Source organism: Microtus oregoni, unplaced genomic scaffold, assembly GCF_018167655.1.
Source record: "Microtus oregoni isolate MIOR12 unplaced genomic scaffold, Mior012 000045F_ref0000178, whole genome shotgun sequence".
Taxonomy (NCBI): domain Eukaryota; kingdom Metazoa; phylum Chordata; class Mammalia; order Rodentia; family Cricetidae; genus Microtus; species Microtus oregoni.
The window spans coordinates 4737163-4763960 of record NW_024543219.1 but is presented as its reverse complement, the minus strand read 5'-3'; the positions used below and the strand labels follow the sequence as shown (position 1 = coordinate 4763960).

General features: G+C 45.4%; 1 protein-coding gene across 1 annotated transcript; it reads left to right on the top strand.

Annotated features, from left to right (window-relative positions):
- Atp12a (ATPase H+/K+ transporting non-gastric alpha2 subunit) lies at positions 1–24500 on the top strand. The gene is made up of 23 exons (XM_041634010.1): positions 1–439; positions 1122–1277; positions 3176–3235; positions 4776–4976; positions 5786–5899; positions 6798–6932; positions 7056–7173; positions 7413–7681; positions 8674–8872; positions 9013–9122; positions 10715–10849; positions 13584–13776; positions 15757–15932; positions 16642–16778; positions 19476–19626; positions 20655–20823; positions 20911–21065; positions 22513–22636; positions 22817–22962; positions 23362–23495; positions 23594–23695; positions 24122–24213; positions 24389–24500. Exons 1-23 carry the CDS (start codon positions 179–181, stop codon positions 24415–24417), a joined length of 3366 nt encoding a protein of 1121 aa, XP_041489944.1. The 5' UTR covers positions 1–178; the 3' UTR covers positions 24418–24500.
- Positions 24501–26798: the final 2298 nt, after the last annotated feature.

Genomic DNA, 26798 nt, shown 5'->3' with positions numbered 1-26798 from the left:
CCCACCTTAATATTCTTAGATCTTTGGCCACCAACCTCACCCCACCCAGGCCTGTGCGCCCTAGGGTTTCATCCCCAGGGGCGTCCCCAGCCGAAAGAGCTGAGTCGCCCCAGGTACGTGGGCGGAGCGCGCTGCATTTAAGGCGCACGCCACAGCTGGCAATTGGCCGCGGAGGTGCATGCAAGGTCCGGGTCCAGGTCGGCGCCTGCCTCTGCAACTCCAACTTCGTCACCGTCGCCTCTCAGCAACCAGGACCTGTGACGCCGCCCGGCCCCCCGCCACCGCCAGACCGGGACTGCCTCTGTGCATCACTGCCTGGAGTACCACTAAGGCAACTCGCGCGTCTTCATCCCAGCCCGGCTCACCGCAGCACTCCCGCATCCCGTGCTCTCATATCCGTCTACCAGCGGATTGGACTACCATCCACAGAATGCGCCGGGTGCGTGCAGCCTCCACATCTAGTGGGGCCCTTAGGAGACCATCGGGAAGCGCTGGGAAAAGAAAAAGAAATGCCAGGTCTCAGGACAATAGGGGGTGGGCAATCTTAACACTGAACTCACTCCCAGCCATCAAGAATATATATGGCAATTAGTGCTGGCAGTGTATAGAAGTTGGTGCAGATGTGTAGGAAGGGTCTCCAGGGTTGTCAAGCCAGCCACACAGCACCTGCTCTGAAAGCTCAGGTTTGGAGATGACGCTAGGATTCTGTTGGATGCAAGGTGCTCTGAAAAGCCATGCTTACAGAGAGTCTGTTTGGAACTACACCCCTCCCTTAAGAAAAAGAGATGATCCGTCTGGTGCGACCTATCTGGGAATGACCCACAAGGTGCTAGGGAAACTGGCTAACTTTTCTATCTGCCCCATCCCAGAGAAAGGATCCTTGCAAAGATACTGCCAGAACTGTGCCAATCAAGCCTCGTGTCAACGCAGAGAGGAAGGGAAATATTTTTGGAAAGAGGGGGGAGGCTTCCCACCATCCTCCACTTCTTCTCCAAGTCAGGGAGCAGGGGGGACCAGCATTTTTATTCCATCTGGGCATCTCCTCACCCTCTGGGAGCCACTTGGCACCTACTCAAGAAAACCTATCTGGGGCTAATATTGCATCTCTGCTTCTCTTCCAGAAAACATTAGAAATTTATTCTGTGGAGCTCAATGGAACTAAAGATGTCAATCAGACAGACCAGGGAGATGACAAGAAGTTCAAGGAGATGAAGAACAAGGACTCAGAACCCAATAAGGGTCATGAGAAAGAAGAGCTTAAGAAAGAGCTTGATCTGGTCAGTCCCCTGAAGGCGAAAGGGCCTGGTGCCCCCTGCCACTGAGAACTTGTCTCTATAACCTCCCTCTCTCTGGTAAAGAAAAACTGGCCTCGGTAGCTTGGGATACCCTGGAAGGCTTCCAACTTCCTTGTTTGTTTGTTGTCCAGAGTGTGATAATATCTTTCTTCATTCTGTCCCGTCCTCCTGTGTCCTCCTGCTGCCACTCATCCTTGTTGCCAAATGCCTGTGCTCTGGTTGGAGGCAGTCCCAGACAGGACAGGGAGTTAAAGCCTCCGTTGTAAGCCCAAGAGGCAGAAACCATCCCTCTCGTTCTCAGCTGCTTTCTTGAGATATAAATAACTATGTGCCAATCTTCCATGGGCAAGTAAAAGTATTTGAGCTACAGCCTCCAAAGATGGAAAACCAAAGCCATAGGCCTTGTGAGGTTTTATGTGTTCCTGGAAAAACAGCCCCGGGGTAGAAATACTGAACCTGACCAGGCTAAATCTAAGTCCTTTTCTAGGACTGAGCTGTAACTGGGCACAAACACGCTAGCTCCATGGAAACCACCCCTGTCTCCATTCTCCCTATATAAAATGGGAACAAGTTTGTAAGGTCTATGAGGGGGAAATGAGCTATGTATCTTAAGTCAGTCTCTCTGAAGGAAGGACTTTGGGTTATTAAACCTGACCTCTTACAAGCTGCCCTGGATGTGAAGGTTAAGATACCCTTTCAGGAAGGCTAAAGGGAGCCTGAGATTCAGCTAGATTATCCCTGCAGTTTGTAGGCCAACCTCAAAGCCCAGTGCTTGCTGGGCTACCGTTGGACTGATGCAACTAGGAATGCCTATCCATTCAGGTTCTGGAGAGGATTAAGTGAGATAGGTCAAGGCCAAGAGCAGTGCTAGATAACACACGAAAAGAATTATTATGTCCTGTGTGTCTCTAGCATTTAAGACATGCCTGTTTTCCCTTAAGATTGCTGCTTGACTATACCTCTATTCTCTCATAAGCCTGTTAATTTTAAATTTTTACCTATATCAAACTATATTCTCTTTGGAGACAGGATCTTGCTGTGAAGTTCAGATTGACCTTGTACTTGATATGTGGCCCAGCTGGCCTTGAGATTGCAATACTCTTGTGCGGGCCTCCTGAGTCCTGAGATTTCAGGCATCAGACATTATGCTCAGCTCTCCCTATAATTATGATGGGAAATTTTTCTTAGAGTACTCTCAATACTGTATAGAAAAATCATTCCCACGGTATTAGCCCATTTTCCTGCTTCGTTGTAAGAAAGGAGCCTCTTGTCCTCCCTCCACTTTCTCAAGCCTCTCACATACGTCCCTCAGTTTGTGACATGATGCTTGGATGCCCTTGAACCTTGATCTCTGCAGCAAACTAGAGCCTTGGAACTAACCCTTCTGAAGGGAGAGCCTGTGCTACCCCGATTCTTAGGAGCGCCGAGAGCATCCACAACCACTGGTGCCTGACTCTACTTTCCCTTCCTTCCTGATCTCATCCCATGGGTACTTTGGGCTTGCCAATCACCTTCGGCCAGCCTTAGCATCCAGCTCTGAGTGAAGCATCCAACTATCTCATAGCTACAAGATGAGGATGCCAGGGCTTGCATGAGGTCAGAGTGTGGCCAGTAGCCATTGCATTGCTCATAGAAACCAAGGACAGGGCCTGGGTGGCAACGGCAAGTGCAGTATGTGCTCACAGGGGTGGAGGACAGGGATTCAAGTCAAGGGTCCCCTGCACCAGAACCTCTACTCCCTGCACAGACTTCTCTGCTTCTCACTAACCTTCTTGGCCCTTTCTGCCTGTGCTACTTCCAAAGCTTTCAAAGTGGGTCAGAGTTGGGGTGGAGTCTTTTGGAATGAGGCCATTTACTCCCTTTCCTTCTGTGAATTCCAGGATGATCACCGACTCAGTAATACAGAACTGGAGCAGAAATATGGTACAAACATCATTCGGGTAAGTCATCAGGGGATGGATCGTCTGGGGGACAAGCATCCTGACTGTATGAGGAAGAATGCTGGCTTGCGTAGGCTATGAGTGACTTAGAGCCACACCTGTGAAACTGTCCATTTTCTGGATCCTGAGATAAACCACTCAGGCTGCTGGAGCTGGCGTGTCTGACCCAAGACCCCAACCAGGTCCTTTGACTGAGCTAGACGCCCAGGAATAGACAGCAAAGGAGCTGTGGTCCCCAGAATGATACATACTTTCCTCAAGGTTATAGCCAGAAGCTGCTTATGAAGTAAAATGGTGCATGGAACTCTTTTTATTGGTGGCTGGGGAGGCCATTGCTAGAAAGAAAGGACCCAGAGTCTCCATCTGAGAGCCCAAGGAACCAGAGCACACTGCACACCCACAGGACTTTACAAATTCCTCACTACACAATATTGCTTCCTTCTATGAATTCAAATTCAAGTTCGATTTCAAAAGTTTAAGCCTCTTTTTTTAAGCACTTATTAATTTATTATTTATTTATATTTTGTGAGTGTTTTGACTGCATGTAACCACATACATGCAGCACCTGCAGAGGCCAGAGGAGAGCATTACGTCCCCTGGAACTGTTAAAGATGGTTGTGTATCACCACAGGGGTGCTAGCCCAGGTCCTGTGAAAGAGCAACAAGTGATTTTAACCACTGAACTATCTCTCTAGCCCAAGTTTGAACCCCTTGACAGAAAATGAATATTCATTTGTTTTAATGGAAACAAGAAAAAAAAACTTGTATGTGGTTCACACTGGACTGGCAGTGAGAATAGGTAGATAATCCTACCGTTGGCAGAATCTGTGAGAGCAGAAGCCTGGCTGTACTATTAGAAATATCTCTAGAATTGCCTTGTAAGTTTTCAACAGTTGCTGAGAAAAGGAGTTTTGGGGAAAAAAAGAGGCAAGGTGAAAGGCAATGATGAGTTAGTAGCTCAGAATCCAGCTTTGCAACAAATATTTAAGTCACTACCTAGCGAAAGCATTGGATCCTAGAGCAGACTCCAAAATGAACAAACAAGAGATATTGCCTCTAGCTTACACATAATTAGGAAGAAAGGATATGCACATGATATGGTCTATGATAGAGAGTTTGTGCCGGGTACAATGGCACATGTGTGTTTCAAAGCACTTGGGAGGCTGAGGCAGGATTGCAAGCTCAAGGTCAGTGTGGGTTATAGGTCAGTGTCACAAAATAAAAAGTAAAAAGAGGATTGGCTAAGATGTAGAAGACTTTCCAAGATCTGAGTGTAAGGACCGGCACAGTTTTCAAAATATGAAATACTTTTTGGAGACAGGTGTTTAACCTAATTTAAACATTTTGTAATGTATACATATTAAAAAACACACGGTACCCCCACCAATAAAAACAAAAGTAATCTTTGTCCAAAGAAAAAAAATTAAAAAGTGGGAATTGGGAGAATGAGGCATCCTTCACTTTCCCAGGGCCCTGGGCAGTTGACAAAACATGAAGACCAAATGTTTGTTTCTCTGTGTGTTTTTCTTGGCTTTTTCAGGGTCTCTCCAGCATCAAAGCTACAGAACTCCTGGCTCGTGATGGGCCCAATGCCCTTACACCTCCCAAGCAAACTCCAGAGATTATCAAGTTCCTCAAGCAGATGGTGGGGGGCTTCTCCATCCTTCTGTGGATAGGTGCCATCTTGTGCTGGATCGCATATGTGATCCAGTATGTCAGTGATTCTGCATCCCTTGACAGTGTAAGCAACCATCCTGGACTCCACTTGGTTACAAGGAGAAGCAGTCACTAAGCAAGGCTCTCAGTGCTGGGCTAAAGCTATTCTACCACCCATCAGGCAGTGGTGAACATAGGGAAATCAGGAATTCTCCCAGCTGTGAAACAAAGGATGTTTCATTTTCTAATGATATAAGTGTGAATTTTAGAATACAGACAGAACACCTAGTCTGTAATGGAGCCGAGGAATAATGAAGTATTTCTGGAACTCTCTTTCCTCAAAGCTAATTTCTCTCCTTTTCCCATGGAGGGCAGTTATACTGGCTCATACCATAGAATTGAACTGGCTGATACCTTGCTAAGAGAAAGAAACCAGCTGCCAAAAGCTAGGTGTTGTAGGAGGTCACTGGTGTTAAATACCAGATAGGCTCAGCTTTGGAGGGTACGTCCATGGTCCCCAGGTTGGGCACAGGAGCAAAGAGTGATCGATTGTCAAGGAACATGAGTGACAAGAAGTGTTCTAGATCTCAGATTGGGGTAGGGGCTTGGATATGTGTCTGTATAAAACAAGATATCTTAATGTTAGCACAAAATTTGTTTCCTTCATATATACATACATATATATATATGCCCCATCTTTATTGCCTGCAGGTAATTCTTGGCACTACTTTTAGCATCTCTGTATTTGTGACTGGTCACATGAGATCAGGCAGGACTTTTGCACTTTGATGTCACATTGGTAGTCAGACTAGACTGTTTCAGCTTAGGGGTTATTGGGTTAGAGGTTGCTACCCCCATCTGTTTCTCTGACTGCGACCTCTCATCCCCACCCAGGTCTATTTGGGCGCCATACTTATCCTGGTTGTTATTTTAACGGGGATTTTTGCTTATTATCAAGAAGCCAAAAGCACCAACATCATGGCCAGCTTTAGTAAGATGATCCCCCAGGTGAGTAGGAGCCTCCCAGCTCTGGTGTCTTCCTGAATTCTGGGTAAGGAGGCAGCCCTGACCCCACTTCTTGCTGTCTGGCCTATCTTGTGCAAATTACTTCTGAATAATGTCTCTGATCCTAGTTGAGGGGGTTGAGGGGGTCACAGGGCTAAAGTGAGATCAAGGGAAATGCTCCGTCTAGGGAAAAGCAGGACAGAACATGAGTCATTGCACAGTGTGTTCTGAACCACTTTGGACAGTCACTCAGATGGTTCTAGAATATTTCTCACTGACAGTCAAAGAGATCCATCCAATCTACTCTATTTTGTGACTGTTTTTTGCTTTCAGAGTTTGTTGCCCTAAATGTTCCTGTGGGGAACCAAATGCCCCTTTCTCCTCCCAGGAATCATTGTATCTATAGCTAGGAAACCACTTTGGCCCCAGATGGCAGAACCATCAGATAGAAGGGAAGATTCTGGGTACAAGAGATGCTTCCTATAGCAGGGTACTCCCTCATTAAAGTTCCCCCATCAAGAGGACTAGAGTTATGGCTCCATAGTTCAGAGCATTGACCACTCTTCCAAAGGATTCAAGTTCAGTTTCTAGTACCCACATGGCAGCTCACAACTGTCTGTAACTCTAGTTCCAGGGGACCCAACACCAATAAATATTAAATAAATAAATAATTTCCCCATCTCATATCTGCCAGGCAACGGTAGACCTTTCTGGTTCCAACTACAGACCTCGAAAAATATTGCTTCTTGACACCCATGTGAAACAGTCTTCAGTTTTAGCCTCACCACTCTGATAGCCAGGGGTCCCGGGCCCCCCACTCTGGGGTTTCGTAGGTGCAGACAGTGGAAAGGCAAGTGTGCTTCCCAGGGGCTTAGGCATCTGCCATGACTTCCTTCCACAGCAAGCTCTTGTCATCCGAGACTCAGAAAAGAAGATCATTCCTGCAGAGCAGCTGGTGGTGGGGGACGTAGTGGAGATTAAAGGAGGAGACCAGATCCCTGCAGACATCAGACTAGTGTTTTCCCAAGGATGCAAAGTGAGTATCCAGGAGCATCTTCCTCAAGGAGCCAGCTGGGAGGTAGCAGGCACTCTCTCCCCACGAAGGAAAAAGTAGGGGTTCACATAGCTGATTTTGAATTACTTTTCAACTTTCTTCCAGGTAGATAATTCCTCTCTCACTGGGGAATCTGAGCCCCAGGCTCGCTCAACTGAGTTTACCCATGAAAATCCCTTGGAAACAAAGAACATAGGCTTCTATTCCACAACGTGCCTGGAAGGTAAGACCAGTTGGCTCTCAGGGAAGCATGTCTCACTTGCATCAACTCTCTCTCTCTGGGGCCCAAGGTTTTCATCCTCTCCAGTCCCTTGCTGTAAAGCTTTTCCCAGAAGAAATTCAGAATTGAGGGGACCAGAGAACCAATGGCAGCCTTTGTATTGTCATGTTGGCTCACTGTGCAGGCCACCAGAGAAGGCTGTGAGCAGAAAGCCCAGAGTAAAATGTTTTCTTTCCCTGTAGGCACGGCAACTGGCATTGTCATCAACACGGGCGACCGCACCATCATTGGTCGCATAGCCTCCTTGGCTTCCGGTGTTGGAAGTGAGAAGACACCCATTGCCATTGAGATCGAGCACTTCGTCCATATCGTGGCAGGGGTGGCTGTGTCCATTGGCGTCATTTTCTTCATCATCGCCGTGTGCATGAAGTACTATGTCCTTGACGCCATCATCTTCCTCATCAGCATCATTGTGGCCAATGTACCTGAGGGCCTCCTGGCCACTGTCACTGTGAGTTTATGCTGCTAGGTAGCCTGCACCGCCACTACCCCCACCCCATCCCCGCACTCTTGGCACCTACCGCTGTGGCTGCAGAACCACTCCTTCTCCCATCTACAGAGCAACACACACACACCAGAGACTACCATGGGACATTCTGAATAGACGGTTTCATTAAAGAATTGTAATGTTTCTAATATCTGGACACATTGTCCTAGAAACTAAATTTTCAGATCTAGCTTAATTCACATAGGTTGTTTCACCTTCTTAACATCTAGAGAAGATGAGCTTTTAACCCCCATTTATAGAATTTCTGGAGGCAATGCATTCCTTTGATTTATTTTCTAAAACCCCCTCTCCCCACACCTTCTCTTTATGAAGGCGTTAACTCCTTCCTTACCTAGCCTCAAACTTAGCCATGGCTCTCCTGCCTTCTTTTACCCAGGTCCATCTAATTCAGTCCTAGACAAAAGCTCCCTCCTCCCCAAGCTGCTGTGCAGGCCCGTGGGGTAGGACAGAGGGCTCACATGATAGTCATATAACTACACGAGCGATGGCAAAAGACAAGCCAAAGACAGGAGAAGAATGTTGTTAAGTTCCAGGTCTCACTCCCTGGTTTGGTTTGGTTTTGCTTTGTTTTGTGGTTCTGAACATGGAGCCAAGCACCTCGTGAATGCTAGGCAAGTAATTTACCACACCCCAGCTATTTGAGCTCTCTTTTGAGTTGCATGAATTCCAGCCATAGCTCCATGGCCTATCTTAGCTGCCTGCGGACTTCGGGAGCACTTTCTTCAAAGAAGAGACAAAGTGTTCTATAGTTAATCTTTTTTTGAGATTATGGTTAGTAGAGCTTTGGGGTGGCTTTCAACTCACTAATCCAGACTTCCTGTCATAAATAATATCGCCTCTGGTCTAACTGTATCCTGCTCTCTCCCAAAAGTCAGTCCCAGGTACGGGAGTTCAAACTGATTGTCCTCAAGGTATCTTTCCCCCCATCTTGCCAGGTCACCCTGTCACTGACAGCAAAGAGAATGGCTAAGAAGAACTGTCTGGTGAAGAACCTGGAGGCAGTGGAGACCCTCGGCTCCACTTCCATCATCTGTTCAGACAAGACGGGGACCCTGACCCAGAACAGAATGACTGTGGCTCATTTGTGGTTTGACAATCAGATCTTTGTGGCAGATACAAGCGAAAACCAAACAAGTGAGTTTTATGGAGGCTTCTAGCCCAAAGACAGGGACCGAGCCAAAGGGCTGCCTGAGTCTCTGGTCTTAAACGAAGGGTGTGGCTGGGCCAGGGCAGGCCCAGCACCCACATTAACCACTGTTCTTTTTCTGTTCTAGAACAAGCCTTTGACCAAAGTTCTGGGACCTGGGCTTCTTTGTCCAAAATAATAACACTGTGTAACCGAGCGGAGTTCAGGCCAGGCCAGGAAAATGTCCCCATCATGAAGGTAGAGCTACCGCCATTCTTGGTCTTATGTCACAGGCAGCATGAGGTCACTCTGTGCATTCTACCTGGGTGCTTGAGTCAGGCTCTCCAACTGTGTAGAGTTTACCCTGGTAAGAGCAAACCTGACTTATCCTGAGATGAGCAGAAGGTCTTCTTCACTCCCTCCATCACTGAGAAATTATAAGGCCACTCTTGTCACTATCCACTGTGCCCAGCCTGGCTTCCAGTCAATAGGCTGTCAAAATGGTTCTGTTGACATAGTCATTCTGCTTGTCCTTGGGCCAAAGGTTTGGGAAATTATCTTGATTTTTCTTCTAGCGAATGAGCCACAAAGGCCTCCCATTCTTGGTTTGAAATACACACAACCTCATGCTTCTATGATCATCGGTACCTCACATCTCGATTTCCAAGCCACTCCTCACTGGCCTCCGAGCTTTTACCCTTCCCCTCCATTCTTTTCATTTGCCACCAATTTTCCTTAAACACTGGTTGTGGGTCCTGTTTTCTGCTACTTGAATCTTGACCACAGATACTTTTCAGGAACCCCCATATCTTTCCATACATACCTGTACTTCCACTCCTGGCATCTGCTTTCTAGAAGGCCTTTTCTCCCCGATCATCTGTATCCTATTCACCTAGGCCATAGCTCAGGAAGCCCCCATTCCCCACAGAGCTCCCACTAGCGCAGACTTCCCTAGTGCCTGTAGGTGGCACCATTGGTCTGTGTTCTTACCATGGTCCTGGCTCAGTCACTGAGAGTCTTGTGACCTTGTCTCTTCCACTGGTCAAAGCCTGTTGGTTCATCCAAAACAGTCTCAAAAATGCAAATCAAAACAACTTTGAGATTCCATCTTACACCTGTTAAGAATGGCCAAGATCAAAAACACTGATGGCAACTTATGCTAGAGAGGTTGTGGGGAAAAGGGAACACTTCTGCATTGCCGGTGGGAGTGCAAACTGGTACAGCCACTTTGGATGTCTGTATGGCAATTTTTCAGATAATTAGGAAACAACCTTCCTCAAGACCCAGTAATACCACTTTTGTGTATATATCCAAAGGATGCTCAATCATACCACAAGGACATGGGCTCAACTATGTTCATAGTAGCATTGTTTATCATAGACAGAACCTGGAAACAACCTAAATCCTCTTCGACCAAAGAATGGATAAGGAAAATGTGGTACATTTACACAATGGAATACTATATAACAGAGAAAAATAATGACATCTTAAAATTAGCAGGCAAATGGATGGAGTTAGAAAACAACATATTGAGTGAGGTAACCCAGACCCAAAAAGACAATTATCATATGTACTCACTCATACGTGGTTTTTAAACATAAAGTAAGGAAAATCAGCCTACAAACCACAATCCCAGATAACTTACACAACAGTGAACCCTAAGAGAGACATACATGGATCTGATCTACATGGGAAGTAGTAAAAGACAAGATCTGAGTAAATTAGGAGCAATGAAGACCATGGGAGAGGGTTGAAGGGGAGGGGAGAGGCAGGGAGGGGAGCAGAGAAAAATGTATAGCTCCAAAGATCTAGGTGATGAGCTGTAAACATTTCTCTCTTTTGATCCCCAGAGAACTGTGGTCGGAGATGCCTCTGAAACTGCTCTTCTAAAGTTCTCAGAGGTTGTTTTGGGTGATGTGATGGAAATTAGAAAAAGGAACCACAAAGTAGCCGAAATTCCCTTTAATTCTACCAACAAATTTCAGGTGAGTTTTTCTTCCTTTCCTTACACAATCCGTTGTATTCTAGACCACCCCTGGGTTCAAAAGACCTTGGCGGGGTGCGAGGTATGTGAGCATTTGGTAAACTCAGGTCAGGTTTGCCAGTGTTGGCATTGTCATTGTTCTCCTGCTCTTCCTCTTCTTTTAACAGCCAAGAAAAGATATAAAGCCAAACTTGTAAGTAGGGTAGAGAAACAAAGGCAAAGAGCTTCTTGGGGTCTTCTGTTCCTAAGAACAGTGTGCATATCCTACATGCAAGCTCACACAGAGAGAGGGAGCAAGAGGCTTGGAACACTCTCTGAATACATAGCACTGATATCATGTTAGAAGTATAAGTCGCCTAGAGATTCTTTAAGGATTGTGGGAAAGTGTGCTTACATCCTGTGTAAACACTATGTCTTGTAATATATTGGGTATGAGGAACACATTATATTTTAATATTCTTGTGCACTGGAGCCAATCTCCTGAGGACCTAAGAACCAACTAAATAAATCACTTTATTTACTTTATCTAATTTAACCCTTATAACTGATCTATAAGGTAGGACCAGTGAATCCAATTTATGGAGTAGAATAAAACACTTAGGATGTGTTGAGATCACAGTCTCACAGTGTGTAAGTGGCACCAGCCAGTTTTGGCAGTCTCTAGAATCTACAGAGTCTACTGCACCGATTCAGAAATGTCAAACATGCCACATGAAGCAAGCGTGCCTGAGACTGCCCTGAAAGAAGACAAGCCCTTCTGAGGACCAGTCAAGTGTTTTATTTTATTTTGGGTTTTATTCCTGCTCTATATGCCATTGCTAGGGTCCTCCTTTCTGCCCATTGCTCGGGAAGAACATGGCCATCATTGCCTAGTGGCTTTGAACCACTATATCAATGGCCAGTCATCAATCATATCTATCCTCTTCAATTCAGGCCAACAAGTTGCCTGCCCAGTGGGATTTCCTACAGAATCCCATGCTGAGCTGAGGGGTATGGCTTTGACTTTGTGTTACAGTAAAGTGTAGACATGCTAGATGATGTCATCGTTGTGTGAGCAGGACATGTGCCACTACACCTGGGTCTAGAGCTTTTCTTTGTGGTTCTGGGGATTGAATTGTGTTATGGGGGCGGGGGGGATGTCTCATATGTGTTAGGCAAGTTCAGCCACTGAGCTCAGCCCTACTGTCCAAAAAAATGAAGGCAATAATAGTAACCAATAGGAAGCTCCTTGGTTTGGTTAGGTTGAGTTGGGTTGAGTTCTGGTTAGTGAACTGGTTGGTTTTATGCCTTTTCTTGGTCACTGAAAAAGAAAAGGAAACTGGCAAACCTATTTTCTTTCTATCATTTTTAAAAATAATATACATTTCTGATAACTCAGTGTCTAGCAACTATTGATTTGGAATCAACTGCTAATCCCAAAGCAGTGGCAATTTTCTTTATATCTTATTTTCTCCAAAAAGATTTCAAAATCTTCCTGTCCTTGAACATCTGACTCAATGGTAGAGTGCTTGCCTAGAATTTACAAAGCCCTGGGTTTAATTCACAGCATGATAGATAGATAGATAGATAGATAGATAGATAGATAGATAGACAGACAGATACCAAGTCTCTCTGAAATTATTTTATGTGCTGAGGTACAAGTGGGTGTGTCTGCTTGTCTGTCTGACTCTGGGTAGTGCCCACATAATGTGCAGATTTAACCATTTGATTATTATATACTATGATGTATACATATTTTATTAGGCTGATTATCTTAACAGGATGTTTCTAGAAGTAGGCTTGCTGGATCAAGAATATTTGTGTTAAACTTGTGAACTCTGAAGCATCACTGGCTTCTAAAGGCTACTTGTAATCGTTCCTTCTTCCTCTTCGAATTTCCACTGTTTTCCCTTATGTCCAGAGAGTAAAGCTAGATCCATCCTGAGACAGAGAGGCACAGGAATTCCTCCTGGCCTTGACAGCTCAGCATCTGCAAGTGGATGCTCAAGGCTGGGGAGATGTCTTAGTGAGCAAAGCACTTGCCTGGCAAACACAAGGACCTGACTTTGATGTACAGAACTCAGGTGCAAAAGCTGGATCGGGGAGTCAGAGTCAGACAAATCTCTGGAATTTACTGGCCAACCAGTCTGGCCAATGGGCAAACTCCAAGTCAATGGACCCTCAAAAAACAAGGTGGATGGCACCAAGGAACAAGACCCTAGTTTGTTCTCTACCTTTTATACACACACACACACACACACACACACACACACACACACACACATTCACACATGACTGTCAGACACACATAGGTATGTACACCTGAACACACATATGCACCCAGACATATTCATATGTGTGTGCACATACAAAAGATGGCTCCTCACCACTAGCAGGGAGAAGTGAGACAAGAACTCTCACAATACCTCTGTCCATACGTTCTTCGGCTGAGGGGTGCATCAGGCCTCCTCAAAGGGCCTTAAAGAGCTAGTGTCTGTTTGAAATGCAAGCTGTACCCAAGTGTGGGTTCCAGCTCAGCATACCCCTCTGAGTCACCCAAATCTAGGTGTTAGCTTTTTAATTAGTTACAAATGCCAAAGGATGGCCATGCTGGGGGTGCCATGATTCTTCCTCTGCTTTTACCCTCGGAGGGCAAATTGAAAGAAAGAAAATGTTTTGCCTGCCTGTCCTATTGTTAACTGGAGGAACCACAGCAAAGATGCCATATCTAACTGGCCCAATCCATGCCCTCCCAGCTCTCCATACATGAGACAGAGGACCCTAACGACAAGCGCTTCCTCATGGTGATGAAGGGAGCCCCGGAGAGGATCTTAGAGAAGTGCAGCACCATCATGATCAATGGCCAGGAGCAGCCACTGGACAAGAGCTCTGCCGACGCCTTCCACACAGCCTACATGGAGCTAGGAGGCCTGGGCGAGCGTGTGTTGGGTGAGCATGGTAGAACATCTGTGTTCATCTCCTGAGAGGCATGAAGAACTCCCATTAACCAGCAGAGTAGCCATGGCAACACAGGGATCATATAAAGAATATGAGGGGCTGGAGTGTAGTTCAGTGGTGCTGCATTTGCCTAACATGTGTGAGGTCGTGGGTTCAATCCCCAGCAGTGAGGAAAAAAGAAAAACACATAAACAAGAGAGAAACATGTAAAAGATTGCTGTAAGATTTCACTGGGAAGAATGGGGTTCATTCCAGACATAGTCAGGGACTTCAGAGAAGTCACATTTTAAATTGGGCCTTGAGTGGCAGTATTCGGGTGGAAGGAGGGGAAAGAGTCCACGGGAGACAGCTGCAAAGGCTAAGAGGAGGAAGAACGGGATCTCTTTATGCACACAGTGAAGCCAGTGGTCCATGCAATGCTGCAGGATGGATGAGAGGGAGGAGGTGCAGGAAACAGAATTAGGGAAAGAGATTGGGGCCATCACGAAGAGTTCTTAAATACGTGGCGAGGACCTGGAGTTTTGTGTTCCGGTTAGGGGGAGTACTGAAAGCTTTGTCACAACGGTGAGCGGGTCAGTCACAGCCAGGGTTGGTTGTGAGTCATCCTTGCTGGAAGCAGCAAGAGGAGAGACACTGGGCTCCTTAAGAGGTGGCTGCTTTCATTTCACAGAACAAGGGAGGGGTAGGTATTTGATACAAGCCAGGTGGTGGGAGCATGAAGAAGGGTCAGGTGATGGTGCTTTGTGAGCCAGCAGATAAGACTCAGCAACTCCTTAGAAAGGAATGGTGACTTCAGGAATGTTTACTTATCTCAGTTTATGAGTAGGGGAAAGGTAACAAAGGAACTGAGACGGGGAATATTGGACGTGGAAGGAACTTTAGCAATTCCACCACTGAAGTGGTGTGATGGGCAGTGTGTTCCACTATCAGAAGCATGGGTTGACTGAATGGCACCTATTCAGAAGTGCAGAACCAGGAATTCACAGCCCAGGGTTGATGATAAGGTTCGTTAAACACCATAAAAGTGCTTGCCACTTGCCTCGGAATCTGTAGAATGTGTGTTTCCACAGGATATTTGAGTTTGTACAGTAGATAAAATGTGTAAATGAGATGCTAATGATTTAAACACACCCTACATAACCCACAGCACCAAGCAATCTTTTCAAAGAAAGATTGGCCCCCAACTGACCAAAGTCACTCTAGGAACCTCCTGTTTGACCTCTAGGCCTGGTTAGTGAGGCGTAGGAAGCAGTGAGCCTTGGTGACGATTATTTACTGTAAAAACTGATGCAAGTCACGTGATCTGGGAGTTCTATCAAACACAGGAATGCCTTTGACCTCTGCCCCAGAGAAAAGGATGGTTCTACCCGGTTACTCCTAGTCTTAGCTTAATTAAGGCTGAATTTTCTACCACTCCCCCAAAGACCCAGGGTTGTTTCTTTCTAAGTGCTTGTTTATTTTCCTGAAATGGTTTCCTCACTCCAGCCTTCCTTCTTTAGAAAACATCCATGCTCTGTTCTGACGTGTAGCTCTATGCTACGGTTCATGCCATGTTTAATGTCTTCAGTTGTTAGTCTCACCGCTAACCGGAGACATCTTCAGAAACAAAGCATGTCTTACTGGACTTATCTTGGATGTTACATCTCTAGAGCACAGCATAGAACACCTGACAGGCACACAGGACATTACTTTTGGATGGAACTGGATGAAGTAGGTGTTTCTTTAAAAACATGCATTATGGAATTGAAGGGATTAAACAACTGTTGGTACACACTATATGTTGGTAAAATAGTAAAGGACTGAGTGTGTGTCATCATGTCATCTCCTTCCTGCTTTTGGCTCAGACCCAGCGGCTCACACATGCTAAACATGTCCTCCACCACCAAACCACACAACAACCCCCCCCAACTCTTCATCCTCTGTCATACTTAATCCTGGTTTCACTAACTCCAACATGATTGCCCCTTCCAGGTTTCTGCCACCTCTACCTGCCAGCAGATGAGTTTCCCCAAACCTACCCATTTGATGTAGACACTGTAAACTTTCCCACTTCCAACCTCTGCTTTGTGGGGCTGCTGTCCATGATCGATCCCCCTCGGTCCACCGTCCCAGATGCGGTCACCAAGTGTCGGAGTGCAGGGATCAAGGTGAGTGTTCTTTTCCTCTCTATCTATATATCATATCCCTTTCTAAGAAAAAATTACCATGGGAGTCTTTAGTTCTCTTCAAGTGGGCATTGTAATTCTCAACTTGGACCTCTTCCTTCACTCTGCTAAGATCTCGGTAACTGTCCTCAAAAAGCAAGACAGTGTCTGTGGGGATGAACCAATGCAGTACCTACAGAGAGAAGAACTTGCCAGTGCCGTGAATTAGACCTTATATTGTCCTGGACTATGATAGATAATAAAGGGTTTTAATACTTTATTTTCCATAATCCATTTGCCTCCATGATATAGAAGTTACATATGAATTTTATTAATAATTCATTTATCTTCATGATATGGAAGTTAAATATGAATTTTATTACTGTGTTAGCATTAAGAAAGACTGTTAAAGTAGCACAAGACTGTCTCTAGGAGACGCCTATAGACCCTTTCACAAAGGAAATCCTAACAAACGGGAAGGCTTCTTCTGGCATCAGGGGCAATATGAAAGAAGCCTGGGCAGAAGGGAGTCCAGACAGGACCAGTGCCTTCTTTAGAAACAGTGGCGTCTGAGATCCAGAATTTCTCATGAGCAAAACCACAGCACTCTCTAGGTCCTTTGAGAGCAGGCAGTATCTTAGTAAATATGACCTATAACCCCTACTTAACCAGCAAAGCCATTACCCACGAGTTTCTGGGTTCTGTGTCCTAGGTTATTATGGTTACAGGTGATCATCCTATCACGGCCAAAGCCATTGCCAAGAGCGTAGGAATCATATCAGCCAACAATGAGACAGTGGAAGACATCGCAAAACGCCGCGGTATTGCTGTGGAGCAAGTCAACAAAAGGTAACCACAGAACCAACGGAGCAGAAAGTCAAGTTCTTACCCACTGGGCCCTGCTGACTCTAAAGAGTTTTGCTAGTGGGATAAAATTACCCTTTTGACTAATGCCCTCTCAGGGTAGAGCTATGTTGTCTGATTTATAGTTTACATTCATTCGTTCATTGAAAATTTTATTGAGTATCTGGTTCATGACAAGCACTGCATTGTCTGGTATTTCAAAATTCAATGAAGTAAAGTTGGGTGTAGCTTAACAATAAGCAATGCCCTGTATAAAATGTTAATTTTATTGTTGCTGAATATCCAAGAGTGTGTCCAAAGAAATTAGGATAGCATCACTAGGAAAGATGATCTTATGGGTCCTGCATCATTGACTTAAAATATTGTACAGCACAGGACAGAGATCTGCAAACTTTATGCCTCAGCTTAGAAGAGAAAAACAAAGAGCAGATGAAATCACTTGCTATTGATCCAGCTGTAGGATTAAGGATACTGAGAATCCTGGTTTCATACACCTTAGGTATTTATTTGCATGTTCAGTTGACTTCATAACATGTAGCCATGCAAACATACTGTGCTTTTCTACTTGTCAGAATGGAAGCTTTATTCTGTCAATCATGTCTGTCTTCTGCTCATCCATTCATTTATTCACTTATCGATTAATTCTTTCAACACTTAGTTGTTGCCTTCAGGCTATATGCCAGACACTAGAACACTGTCCCACCAGTGAGAAACTTTCCATCTAGGCAAGGAGAGGGGGGTCAAGCGGGGGGGGGGTGGACATGGAGAGTGGTTTAATGAGGAGACTCACAGGGAAGGAGCTGCCTAGACCTGGAATAGCATAATGAGTCAAAGACTTCAGAGCGGTGGGTCAAATAAAATGTCACCAGTTGGACCATCTTTCATGCATCAGGGAGAAAGGAAAGAACAATGACTTACATTACCTAGGCACTTAGGTCTGGTAGGAACACACAGCTGCCAGGTGATAATAATTACTAGGTAGGATACAACAGTGACAGCCTCTGGGCACAGCAACAATTGCCCAAAACCAAGCCTTGCCATCACTCCTTTGTATAAATAAACAGCCCTCTGCCAAAACTGGGATGGGGCCTGTTTATTTCTTTAGAACAGTCAGTAAGCGGCCGACATTTTTATGGCAGTCACAACACTGACCAGGAGGGAAATGGATTATTTGTTTATTGGTTTGTTTACTTTGTCAGACCTAGACTAGTGCTCTGTCACAAAGCCACATGACATCCCCAGCACAAGTGACATTTTTGTCAATATTTTTATTTATCCACTTCGTCAGCTCTGGCTCCATATCCACACATTCGAGCAGCTGTAGGAAGCAAGGAAATACTCTTCCTTCTTATCTTGCCTTGATATACTTTTTGAAAATACATTTTCATTAGTTCTTTGAGAATGTGCATACAATGTATTTTGAGGCATATTTGCTTCCCTGTCCCCTAACTCCTCCCAGATTTACCCCACATCCTCTTTCATCTTCTTGTCCTTTAATGTTGAGTTCAATTTGTGCTACCAAAGAGCTAGAATTCTAGTATTTGTTATCAACAAGAAAAACAAATGTGAAAAACTGCAAACTTACAAGACATAAAAAAATAAGGCATGCAATGTTTTGTTTCTACCTTACGTAAGCTGAGATTCGAAGGCTAAAACATGAAGTATTAGTTAAGGGATGCCCAAGTGAGAAACGCCCATTCCTGGAAAGGGAGACAAGCATAGAGACCTTAAGGTAGTGGAAGCATTAGCACCTCAGAACCCAAAGAGGCCGGTGGGTGCGAGAGGAGAACCCAAGATGCTAGGAAGGTTAACAGCTCAAACTGTACTTGACCTTGTCTGCCACATTTGACCTTCAAGGCTGCACTTGGCCTTATTGGCAAGCCAATAAGGGATCCTGGGGTCTGCTCAGGGACTAGCTAGGACTCTGAAGAAGAGTTCATCAGAGGAGTAGCACATTTTGTCTGTATAATCAAGAGCCCCCGGAGCAACAATTCTCAAACTGGGGCTTGAATGACCCTTTCACAGGGGTCACCTAAGGCCACCAGAAAGCACAGCTATTTACATTATCATCCATAGCAGTAGCAAAATTAGAGTTATGAAGTAACAGTTGAGGGGGGACGGTCACCACAACATGAGGAACTGTATTAAAGGGTTTCAGCATTAGGAAGGTTATGAACCATGGCCCAAGAACCTCATTTTTATAGTCAGTGGGTAACGGTTGTGTTCCAAGACTTCAGTAAACTATTCTCCCAACTTAGCACACTGTACACAGTGGGCTTCTATAAACCCGAAACAACAAAAGGGCACCTTATCTATGCGTATAGGCATAAGGGGAGTCTAGACACCAGAACATAAGAACAGGGTTTGTGTGTGTTTGTTCTGTGTTGCTGGCAAGCAGACCCAGGGCTTGGTGGTTACTTCAGCAAGCTCTTCATTTCTGAGCTCTGCACTCATCCCAAAGAGGCAATTTTCTGCTCTTCCTTGTGTAGTAAAGCATTGCCGCAGGGAATCACCATTTCTCACCCATTTCTAGAAGGAAAAGACTAGTTGACATTTATTCCCATTATTATAGAATAATAGGAAATGGTCTCCTGTTTTAGAAAAACAGAAACCATGCACAGAACTGGGTTTCAACACAAGAGCTGGGCTTTGGCTTCACCCTGTCTCTTCTGGCCTTCCTAGAGAAGCAAAAGCCGCTGTGGTGACAGGCATGGAACTGAAGGACATGACCCCAGAACAACTGGATGACCTTTTAACCAACTACCAAGAAATCGTATTCGCCCGGACATCGCCCCAGCAGAAGCTGATCATCGTGGAGGGCTGTCAGAGGCAGGTATGTCAGCAGCAGCTCCCAGATGACTGGAAAGGCCTGGCTACCCCACTGGGAAGTGTGGCGCCGATATCGGGAGGACTGGCGTTCTTTTCGCCTCTGAGATCATCCCATAGCCATGCAGTCTCTCTTTCTTTACTATATCACAAGAACATTGGCTCTGATCGAGAAGCCACTCAAGCACTTGCCGCTGTGGTAGAATACAGATATAGAGAGATTTTCTAAATGTAAATATATATAACAAAAGAAGTGAGATGTAAGAAATGGTCCTTCCTTCATAACTACGGGGGAGTCGTTTCTGGAACTCCTACAAGTACAAAACACACCATTGCTCAAGTTGTATTTATAAAATTAACTAATATTTGTATAGAGTGTACCCACATTCCATGTATTTTAAATCATCTTCAGATGATTCATAGTATCTAGTATAATGTCAATGCTGCATAAACACCAGATAGTCCATATTGCTTGGAGGAAATAATGTCAAGAAAATCTGTGCATGTTCACTATGCAGGCAGTTTTCTTTTTCCAATATTTCCCCTTTTTGTCTCTGTCTGTATGTCTGTCTCTCTGTCTCTCTTTCTCCTTTTGTTTATTGAGTCAAGGTTTCCCTGTGTATCCCAGGCTGGCTTCAAACTCACAATCTTCCTGCCTCGACTTCTCATGCAGTGTAAGCATAAGCAAGCATATGCTACCACAGCCGGTTTGGTTTTGTTCTTCAAAAATTTTCTAAATTTGGGTGGTTGGATCTGTGCCACCCAATTCAGAACCCCTCAATATGTAAGGCTGACCCTGTGAAACACCTCTTTGTTTGGGCATGCGTGCTGGAGATTTTGTTTTATTTCTTCATTTGCATAGTCTGTGTTTCTGAGTTTCTAAGATTGTCCATCTTTATCTTTCCTTCCCAAAGAGACCTTCATTTTGGCTCCAGTAGTTCTCCAGCCTCAAGACAAAAGGTGTAGGGTGTGCTTCCTGGTGGACCCGAGTCTCCTCACTTGCCTCACTCTTGTTTTCTCACCGGGTCCCCACAGGATGCGGTTGTAGCTGTGACAGGTGACGGTGTGAATGACTCTCCAGCCCTCAAGAAGGCAGACATCGGGATTGCTATGGGCATAGCAGGTTCTGACGCAGCTAAAAATGCAGCGGACATGGTCTTGCTAGACGACAACTTTGCGTCTATAGTCACAGGGGTGGAGGAAGGTGAGTAAGGTTTCAGGGTGCTATCCTGATAGCCAGGTTGCCTGGGGGACTAGCAGCAAGTCCTATAAAGAGACACATCTTCCCCAGGTCGCCTGATCTTTGACAATCTGAAGAAAACCATCGCCTATACCCTGACCAAGAACATCGCTGAGCTCTGCCCCTTTTTGATCTACATCGTTGCTGGGCTTCCCCTGCCCATTGGCACCATTACGATCCTATTCATCGACCTGGGCACAGACATTGTAAGTGGTACTAAAAGACCTGGTAATAACCCCGGGGATATAAAGATCATACCTGTTGCCTCCAAGAGCCACATGATGAACAAAATCAATGCTTCTCATACGACTGTGCCATGGGGCCATTTCTCCATCTTTAGTGAGCTTCCACGTGACCCTTATTCTGTGGGTCCACAGGCCATGTTTCCCAGCAATAGACTAGAGATATCTGTCAAGTGTTTGGAAATGAAAATTATTTCATTCCAGAATAAGACTTTTAAGATAAGAATCAGGGCTAAGGATAGAGCTCAGTGGGCTTGATCTCCAGTACTGATTTTTTATTCTTTTAAAGACATGGTTTTGGCTCTCTCAAAGAATATGCCTTCATCAGATTCAACTCCTATGGTTTGGAGAAGCAATCACACAATAATACTCTGGGGAAGAGGAAGTACCTTGAGGTGACAGCCCACAGTCACCCCATGCTAAGTTAGAGGACAGTGAACTGGAAGGGCCTCACTAGATACACAATGAAATAGTGGACTTGGTTTTTGCTGTTGTTTGGTTGGGGCTCTTGCAGGGATATATTGAGTCTCTTTATCCGGCATTTTCAGAGTTTTGTTGTTATTTCCAACAGTCATTCATCTAAGACTCCCCTCTTACAGCCTGTATCCATTTTTTTAAAAAAAAAGCTTCACAAAAGCCCCCATATGACTCTGGCTTATCCAGGCCAAGGAGGAAAAGAAAAGCAACAGAGGGCAAGTCAAAGTCACAGTCCAAGGCGGCCCTGGCCATGGCCTCACTCCCTACGTCTATATAGTACCTAGATCTGATCCCTGCTTTATGAGGAAAATAAAAGATTTTTGTCTTTGAAGGGAGAACTGAAATAACCTTCCTAAAAGAGAATGCATCCGTATTCCAACATCCCAAGCCCTTCTACATTTGCTCATTTTCTCAGCCTACAGTGATTCTCCAAGCGTGGGCTAGGTTTGAAATATAATTCTCTAGCCAAGCCCATACCTCTGCATCGGAACATCTGGATGTGGGGATAGTCTGTCTTTTAAGGGATTTCTTAGTGATAGGACCTGTGAGAGCACCACTATTCTGCCACATTGCTTTGTGGTCTGGACACATGCCAAAGGGGAAGGACGACGTTTTATGTTATAACTGGCTCTATCTAGAATTGCCAGGTGGTTTTAAAAAGCAGATAGACTTTTTTTTTTAACCCAAGGCCTCGCTTGTGCTTCTAGTTAGCATCATGGTGCCACTGACCACACCCTCAGCCCCAAAACACAGACTGATTTTTAAAGATGGAGGCTTGTAAATCCCATGTAGGCAATGCACCCTTGTTACCTGCACTCTGAATGCACCCCCATTCCCCATCTCTATCACCCACTTACTCCCACCTCTGGTCCCCCCTTGTTCACTATCACTCTCTTTCCAGAGTTCCGTTCCATGGTGGTTTTTCCTTCTCTAGATTCCCTCCATTGCCTTGGCCTATGAAAAAGCTGAAAGTGACATCATGAATAGGAAACCTCGCCACAAGAAGAAAGACAGATTGGTGAACCAGCAGCTTGCTATCTACTCTTACCTGCACATTGGTATGAGGAGGGTGTATCATCGTTGGCCATCCCCCTACCCATGGCTCATTACACAAGAGCCCTCCCAAATAACACATTCCAGTCCTAGGCAGGGGAGGAGGACGGCTCAGAAGAGCACTAGAACAAGGCGGCCCTCTGGGCCCAACACAGCACTCACATCTGGATCTTTGACTTTTTCAGGTCTCATGCAAGCCCTGGGCGCTTTCCTCGTCTATTTCACTGTCTATGCACAGCAGGGCTTTTGGCCCACCTCTCTCATCAACCTGAGGGTAGCATGGGAAACAGATGATATAAATGACTTGGAAGATAGCTACGGGCAGGAATGGGTGAGTCAAGAGTCCTTCCACCACCTGGCCCTCCTCTCTTCTCACTGCCCACCCATCCTGCCATTGAACCCCCACTCCCGTGAATGGTCTTGATGAGACAGCCTTGGATGCTACTCGGTTAATAAGTCTGGAAGACCTCTGGTGACAATGGGGTCTTTGGGGAAGACACCTCGTCTCTCAAATTCACTTTGCATTAGTTCGGCAGTCGGTGTGTAGATACTCCCACAATGGGGTAGCATAAGCTAGTATCTTTCCCCTACCGACTATTTAAAGAGAATGTCTCTCTGAACACAAGGAGACAGTCTACGCTGAATCTGGGTGAAGTGGGGAAAGAGGGTCAGATTTCAGTTTTCCTCTGGGAAAGTTTTCATGGTCTCATCCGTCTCTACCTCTTGACAGACAAGGTATCAGAGAAAATACCTAGAATACACAGGTTATACGGCTTTCTTTGTTGCCATCATGATCCAACAAATTGCAGATCTGATCATCAGGAAAACCCGGAGGAATTCTATCTTCCAGCAGGGGCTCTTCAGGTACCTCCATGTCTGACCTAACTGTGGCACAGTCTTCTGGGTACATGACCACAGACACATGGAAATTCCACATCTGTTTGCTTCCATGTGTTTTCCAGAAATAAAGTCATCTGGGTGGGGATCGCCTCGCAGATCATTGTGGCACTGATCCTGTCCTACGGTCTCGGGAGTGTCACAGCCCTGAGTTTCACCACGCTCAGGTGAGTTGCCCTTCAGTGGGATTACGTAGGACACCAGCTTCTGCTTTGAGCTATCACAATCTGAATAAACGCAAGGGTTCCCATGGGCTCTTTCTCCAATCTTCCCAAAGAGATTAAATCGACCCCCAAGCTATGGGAACCCATCCCTTGACCTTCCTATTTCCCAAAGAGAAAAAAAAAGCATTCTCCAGGCCTAACTGGACCATTGCCACTCTCATCCAACAGGGATCCTCAAAGGCCAATGCTGCTTTTAGCAGTCCCATCTTGGGTTAAGTAAGACCTGTCTTGTGTGATGTAGCATATTTGCTATTTCCAGTGAGGCAAGGAAAATTAAGAGAAAGCCCCCGCCCCTAAGTCCGCTATTGGCCAGGGTCTGGGTTATCTCCTCAGACAAGCCAAGGCTCACTTTCCTCCTTTTGTTTGCAGGGCTCAGTACTGGTTTGTGGCTGTGCCGCATGCCATTTTGATTTGGGTGTATGACGAGATGCGAAAACTTTTCATCAGGCTCTACCCTGGAAGTGAGTATTGAGGAAAATGAATTACGTTTTTGTTTTGCTGAGCTGGAAACCAGACCAGCTGTGCAGGGCAAGCCCCTGGTCAATGAAGTGTACCCCCATGACTGATGATGCTTATATCAGCTTGTATACCACCTCCCACAGGCTATTTCTGATTTACCCTTCTCTACCTCCACAGGCTGGTGGGATAAGAACATGTATTATTGAGATCATGTCGCTCACTGATCTCCCAGAGGCATGTCAGAGATGTTCTTCTTCATGTCTGGCTACTCCCTAGGAGGCTTCTGCACAATGTGAATGCTGTCAAATCCCATACAAGAGGGACTTTCCTACAGAAAACTGTATGAAGCATACATTATGTTTTGTATTTTAAAGCTGAGATTTAACTGTTTATATAGAATTTTTGTCTCTATGTCTGCCTCCTTATTTTAAATTATGTGAAATGCAGATAGCAGCACAGGGAAGAATGTATTTATATGTATATAAGACTCACTGTGTTAAATAACTTTGTATGGTCAAGGTGTGTGCTGGATCTGCCTTAGGCTAGGATATGATTCCTCAAGTCTCACTTTCTTGTCTTTCTTTTTTGTTGTTGTTGTTGTTTGAGACAGGATTTCTCTGTGTAGCCCTGGTTATCCTGGAACTCACTATCTAGACCAGGCTGGTCTCGAACTCAGAGATTCACCCGCCTCTGCCTCCTGAGTGCTGGGATTAAAGGTGTGCGCCACCACCACACTTTTCTTAGGCCTCACTTTCTTAACCTCATAGAGGCCTAACAAACCCTCCTAAATCTACCCAACACACTTTTTGCTTACTGGAATTTAAAATCAGCGGAGGGTACCTGTGACTTAAATAGTGATATTTATTTCTGGTGAAACATTGCCATGCACTCGCCAGTGATCATGTTATGTCAGTCGTGTTTTTGTGCTGTGACTGTTAGGTGTGTTTATGTGTGAGACGTATAACTATGTTGAAAGACCCAGTGATACCTTGTTTTTAAGTAAAAGACATTTTATAAAGCCAAGTGTCATTGTGGTATTATAATTCGAGGGTGTTTCCAGAATGCAGCACACAGGACACAAGAAGATAAAATGTGATTTCCATTTTGATTTTGGATTTGTTGTTGGTTGCATTTGTTGGGTTGGGTGGGCGGTGTTAATCCCTAAAACCACTACCATAGTTTAAAGTCAAATTTGAAGCAAGCTTTAATTAAATACTGGCCAGGTAGCTTGACTCTGACCAGGTCCATCTCTGGTTTCCCAGAAGAAAAAAATGGCCCTGAGTCAAGTTTTGCAGTGGATTGAGTATTTCCCATCAGGTCCTATCAGGGGCAAGCATACATCCTGGTGCGTTTCCTGCCTGTGAACCTCGGGCCCACATGATTAAGCACATCTGGTGCAGCTGGGTCAAACAAGCTTGTTTAGGAGTGACAACATGTGTCTTGTCATCTCCCATAAACATCAGCTTTGGGCAAGGGGCTGTCAGATTAGAGGCATTTTTTGGTTTCATGGCTCTCTTAGGTATAGTAACTAAAACTCAAGATGTAACTTTGGCACTCACAGTGGTTTTGTTCTTGCTCTCATTTACCCATGGACAATCTGGGAGTGTGGAACTTTCCTTCTGAACTCTTTCATCACCGTCCCTCCATCAGGATTCCTTTCTCAGCAGCACATTAGAGAGAGCTGGTTTCCCAACCTCTCTATCACATGCTAATTTGATGGAACTGATGGTGCTCACTTCCAGCGGAGTGCGGTATCTGCTGCTCTTGCTGCCGGCTGTGGGCCACAGCTCTGGAAAAGGCAATCGGAAACCTAGGGCCATGTGTGCTCAGGGGACACACTTAGGAACTTGAAAGAAGTGAGGGCTACTGTTTGTGACTGTCCTCTGAGCCCAATAGCCCCTTCTTCAGGAGTTTCAGATGTGCAGGTTGCTAAGATCATGCCACCTGGGCTTGTTGACTGTTTACATCCCCTCACAGAGGGGCAGGGAGGGTCACAGGACCCTCCCCAGAGTACCCAGCTGTTCCCTACCATCCGCACCTGCAACTCTAATTGCATGGAGGCTTGTGGGCTCAGCAGGAAGACTAGAGTATATGGGCCAGGGAAGACTATGGATTTCCATCTATGTGACTGTGAGCCAGGCATCATTCCTGTTGAGTAAGGACTTTCGAGTGCAGCCACACTCCTGTAGCTAACCCCCTATCTATGAACTATAAGGAAGCCCAATAAAACCATTGGTTCCTCAGAGTGAACTTGGGTGGAATCATACTTAAGTTTGCCACTGTAACCTTAAGAGGAGGGGTAGAAGTTGCTATGTATCCCTCCCTGGAAAGGAATTTGAGCACAGGGCTCATCACTGAGGTTTATATAAATAGATTGAAATGTCCATTGTGTATTGTGCGTCAAGCTACAACAATGTTGCCTTCCTCCCTCGTGGTTTTTAATTTTTAGTTACAGTAGCAATTATTACAGAGTTAATCTCTGTCAGTAATTCAGTGAACTAGAAACCCTCTCCAGGGTTAGGGACAGGGTGAGGAAGACCTCGTCCTAGCCCTGAAAGGCAGCTCAAGCTGTCTAGGTGTCACCTGT

Excerpts from the sequence above, each read along its gene's own strand:
- Atp12a (XM_041634010.1), top strand. The coding sequence starts at position 179 with ATGCAAGGTCCGGGTCCAGGTCGGCGCCTGCCTCTGCAACTCCAACTT. Across the intron at positions 9,123-10,714 it reads AAAATGTCCCCATCATGAAG|AGAACTGTGGTCGGAGATGC; the intron begins GTAGAGCTACCG and ends TTTGATCCCCAG. Across the intron at positions 19,627-20,654 it reads TGGAGGGCTGTCAGAGGCAG|GATGCGGTTGTAGCTGTGAC; the intron begins GTATGTCAGCAG and ends GGGTCCCCACAG.